Raw genomic sequence first — 4249 nt, 5'->3', positions numbered from 1 at the left:
TATTGTTATGATAATTTTATGTGTTATTTGTTTGTGTATATGTCGACATATGGATGGTTGGGTTGAAGCCGCGTGCCAACAAACCCGGTGTGGTTGGGTTGAGACTAGAATTCGACATACCCGATATGGTAAGGTTGAGGCCAAGTGCCAACAAACCTGGATGGGTGGGTTAAGGCCACGTGCCAACAAGCCCTAGATGGTTGGGTTAAGGTATTACTGCTCTGTGCTGTAAACCAACAAACCCGGTATGTTGGGTTGAGTTCAAGGGCCATAAAACCTTGTATGCATGCTTGTAGTATATTTGTCATTGCCTGTATTATGGGGCATTTTGGGAAGCTCACTAAGCTTTGGCTTACAGTTTGGATTTCAATGTTTCAGGTACTTCTGATGAGCGGGGAAAGGCAAAGGTGTAATTATACACATCGCCCCACAATTTATGTTGATTGATATTGTGATTGGATATTTTGACTTATTATGATTTGTAAACAATGTTTTGGAAACTTTTGGGTGTATGGATTTGTGTTTTAAAAATGAAAATTTTACTCTGATTTTTGGGATGTAACAAGCACAAGCCCTGTAAAGGTCATACCAAACATATTAGGCTGCCCATTTTTTGTTGACCTTCTTACAGTGTGGAGAACTACTCTGCAAGTTCATATCACCTCCCATATGCGTTGATCAAAACTCTCGATATTAGATTTCCCAACTTGCAAGGCACCCTGTATAGCCTATGAAGGTTCCTATACAAGTCGTGCCACATGTGCAGAAGCCAAAATCGCATCAACACAAGGTTTAACCCCTTTTTTGCCAATCCAACTCTTATCGTACTCTAAACATCAATGGATTATTCTATTGATTTATGATCAATACAAGGAACTTAAACATTGTTCTTAATACCTTAACTCGTTAAATATCATCTTTTATATTTGAAATCAAATACTTCATCCATTTATCTCAAAAACTCGAAAAATATATCATTGAGGGCTATAACATATACATTTGTGCAATCATTAATGGATTTAGCAACCCATAGTGTCTCCATATACAAAAAAAAATCTATATCTCATTATTGATTTTCACTCAAATCTCATTAAGAGCAAATTCTCACTTCTCTTTATTTCCCAAGTCTCAAAAACCTCTAAAACCCCTTATTGGTAAGCATGACTTATACACTCATTCAATTATCATCATTATATAAAATAATATACCAATATTCTTCTTAACTGTCACTTAACTCCTTCAAGATATGATAATTATCATAGTTATGGAATTTTTTTTTTCATAAATACAATCAAAGTACTAAAATAACAATGTACTCTGAAAGTTCAGCATACCTTAAGGTTTCTGTTGTAAATTTCTATCACTCTCAATGTTCTTCGATTATTGAATGTACACTCGAACTCTCAAGTAATACTAATAATAAGATATAATAAATGACATTCTTTTGGCATAATGCTAAAACATGCCACCTTTCATTTGTAGGTATTACACATTCCAAACATGCCCTACTACATCCATGGTACAAACCACAAAGGTCGCACACACACCGTTAGGCGGTAAAGAGTAACTCGTTGACACATACAAATGAAAGGTTTGGTGTGAGCCAATGTGAGACTAACACATTTGGTAGATGTTTTGCCTTTTAGATTTGAGGTCTCAGGTTCTAATATGAGCATTGGTGATTTCTAGTAACTTGGTGATACTAATTTCTAACTACTAAACAACATTTAAAAAAAAAGTTTGGTGCTTGAGTGGCAAAGATGTGATTTGGGACTTGAAATTGAACTTAAAAGAAAGCTTGAGGACTAGTTATGCAATAGTCTCATAGATGATGGGATGAAACTTGCTACAAAATAAGAACCGAAAGCTAGCTATGCTGATCTAGGGTTTTATCCATTATATCTATCCATCCATCCATCCATCCATCTCCCGCTTTCTCTCTCGCTTTCCGTCCACCCTTCGTTTCTTCCATTGACGCCAAGGTAATTCGATTTCATCATCTCAACTCATGATTTCCCTTGTTATTTTACTCATGGATAGCAATTTCAGCATAATATAAGGACACACTTTATAGTTTGATCTGCTGATAGAGACGTAATAGTAGTCATTAATTTCATCTTCTTCTGTCTACGACATCTGCAATCAACTTGCTGTTAGATTCATATGTAGAATATTATTTGTACACAGGTCACAAATTCGCAAGGACCAAGATTTGTTGTTTGCTAAAACTTTCCCTGCTCATTAATTGGTTCCGGTTCCAATCAATACATTACATTGTTGCCCTAATTTCAAAATGCATACATGATTCAATATAACTATTATTTCCTTTATCTGTGCAAAATCCCCAAAACCTCCAAGTTAGATTAGTCCAATGGTTTTAGCTTGTTGATTATTCAGTATCATATATAAACCCTAGGAATTGCTGATTGCTCCCTACATCAATTCGAAACATTGATGAACTTATTAGTTGTCTTTAAGTTTATCTCATTAGATGTTTCTTGACAAAATATCAGCATCTGTTAGGTGAAAATCAAGAGATAGATACTCATTTTTTTTCTCACTTAGATACAGAATTTATCAAAATCTTCTTTTTTGTACTTGTGGCAGATGAATGTAGAAAAGCTACAGAAGATGGCTGGTGCAGTTCGCACTGGTGGGAAGGGTAGTGTTAGAAGGTGTGCTTTTGATATGTAAAAGAGTTAGGACTTAATGGGGAAAGCCTATTTTCTCTTTGCATCAAAACAAAGCATCACTTAAGTTATTGATTTGATTTGAAATGCAGAAAGAAGAAGGCTGTGCATAAAACGACTACAACAGATGACAAAAGGCTACAAAGCACTTTGAAAAGAATAGGAGTGAATGCAATACCAGCAATCGAGGAAGTTAACATTTTTAAGGATGAGACAGTTATTCAGTTCTTGAACCCTAAAGGTACTCATTTTTAAAGATAATCAGTTCTATCAGCTTTTTATTTTGATTTTTATTTTTGACACAAAATCAATTTTCTTTCATTTTTGTCTCAGTTCAAGCCTCAATTGCTGCCAACACTTGGGTTGTTAGTGGTTCTCCACAAACAAAGAGTATGTTTACAATTTGCTTTTGATTTATGATGTTCTTATTCTTCATGTACATTTATATTTATGATCTTATATTTTACTTTTTTTTTTTGGTTTCAGAATTGCAAGATATTCTACCTGGCATTCTCAACCAATTAGGTATGTGTTAAACTTTTACATCTTTTATCATGCTTAATTTTTGAACGAGAAATCTTACTTTAAAAACAATCATGATTTCTAATAAATTAAAATTTTGTGGTTTTTACAGGACCTGATAATTTGGATAATTTGAGAAAATTAGCAGAGCAGTTTCAGAAGCAGACAACAGGGGGTGGAGAAGGCACTGCTGCTGCAACAACACAAGATGATGATGATGAAGTTCCAGAGCTTGTTGCAGGTGAAACTTTTGAAGCTGCAGCTGAGGAAGAACAAAAATCATAGGACTTTTCAAGTGGACCAGATTACCCTTTACATTTCCAGTCTTTTGTGTTCCCTTTTTTTATTTATAAAGTAAAGAATAGGAACATGAAAGATGATTTGTCCTTGTTTGCTTTTAGACTTGTCATGCAACCAATGGTTTGCTGTTGAAATTCTCTATATATTTGCAGTTTGTATTATCGAGCTATCTAGTTCTACATTTCAGAAATGATATTTTAAAAAAGAAATTGGATAATTAGGAAAAAATAATAATAGGGTAAATTTGTTTAATTTTAAGGGTCAAAAACCACTTTGACTTTAAATAACCCAATTTGATAGAATTTTAGATGATGATTACTTATTAAATTGACGGGACATATTCAATTTACTTATTATATTTGACATAGTAAAGTGATGTCTAACTATAACTAAATTAGTGTTGTTATACCAATTTATTACAACTTTTATTTATGACCCTCTAACATATACTAAATTTATAATTTATACCTTCAACTATTAAATATTTTATCATAGTAATTAACATATAATATCTCAATTTAATTTTGTATACCTATATATTTTATCATAGGAATTAACATATAATATCTCAATTTAATTTTGTATACCTATAGAATCTATTTTGTATAATTACATAATCAATTTTATTTTGTATAATATCTAAATTTTATTATAGAGATTTTCATATAATATTTCAATTTTAAATTTTACTATTAACAATATCAATCGAGGTGCAAGACGAACCTGACGAACATGAA

General features: G+C 32.7%; 1 protein-coding gene across 1 annotated transcript; it reads left to right on the top strand.

Moving 5' to 3' along the window:
• Positions 1–1866: 1866 nt before the first annotated feature.
• Positions 1867–3673, top strand: LOC145055089 (nascent polypeptide-associated complex subunit beta-like). Its single transcript, XM_079003377.1, has 6 exons — positions 1867–1982; positions 2608–2675; positions 2783–2931; positions 3024–3080; positions 3177–3215; positions 3325–3673. The coding sequence occupies exons 2-6, from the start codon at positions 2608–2610 to the stop codon at positions 3495–3497; spliced, it is 486 nt and encodes a 161-aa protein (XP_078859503.1). The 5' UTR covers positions 1867–1982; the 3' UTR covers positions 3498–3673.
• The last annotated feature ends 576 nt before the right edge of the window (positions 3674–4249 follow it).

This window comes from Lactuca serriola, chromosome 5, assembly GCF_051521515.1.
Source record: "Lactuca serriola cultivar US96UC23 chromosome 5, Lser_US96UC23_V15, whole genome shotgun sequence".
Lineage (NCBI taxonomy): Eukaryota > Viridiplantae > Streptophyta > Magnoliopsida > Asterales > Asteraceae > Lactuca > Lactuca serriola.
The sequence above is the reverse complement of the archived record's forward strand: the minus strand, read 5'-3'. Positions and strand labels throughout refer to the sequence as shown.

What these genes read in the sequence shown, in the direction of transcription:
- LOC145055089 (XM_079003377.1), top strand. Translation starts at nt 2,608, where the DNA reads ATGAATGTAGAAAAGCTACAGAAGATGGCTGGTGCAGTTCGCACTGGT. An exon ending in TGGTTCTCCACAAACAAAGA is followed by an intron (nt 3,081 to 3,176) that starts GTATGTTTACAA and finishes TTTTGGTTTCAG; the next exon opens with AATTGCAAGATATTCTACCT. An exon ending in TGGCATTCTCAACCAATTAG is followed by an intron (nt 3,216 to 3,324) that starts GTATGTGTTAAA and finishes TGGTTTTTACAG; the next exon opens with GACCTGATAATTTGGATAAT.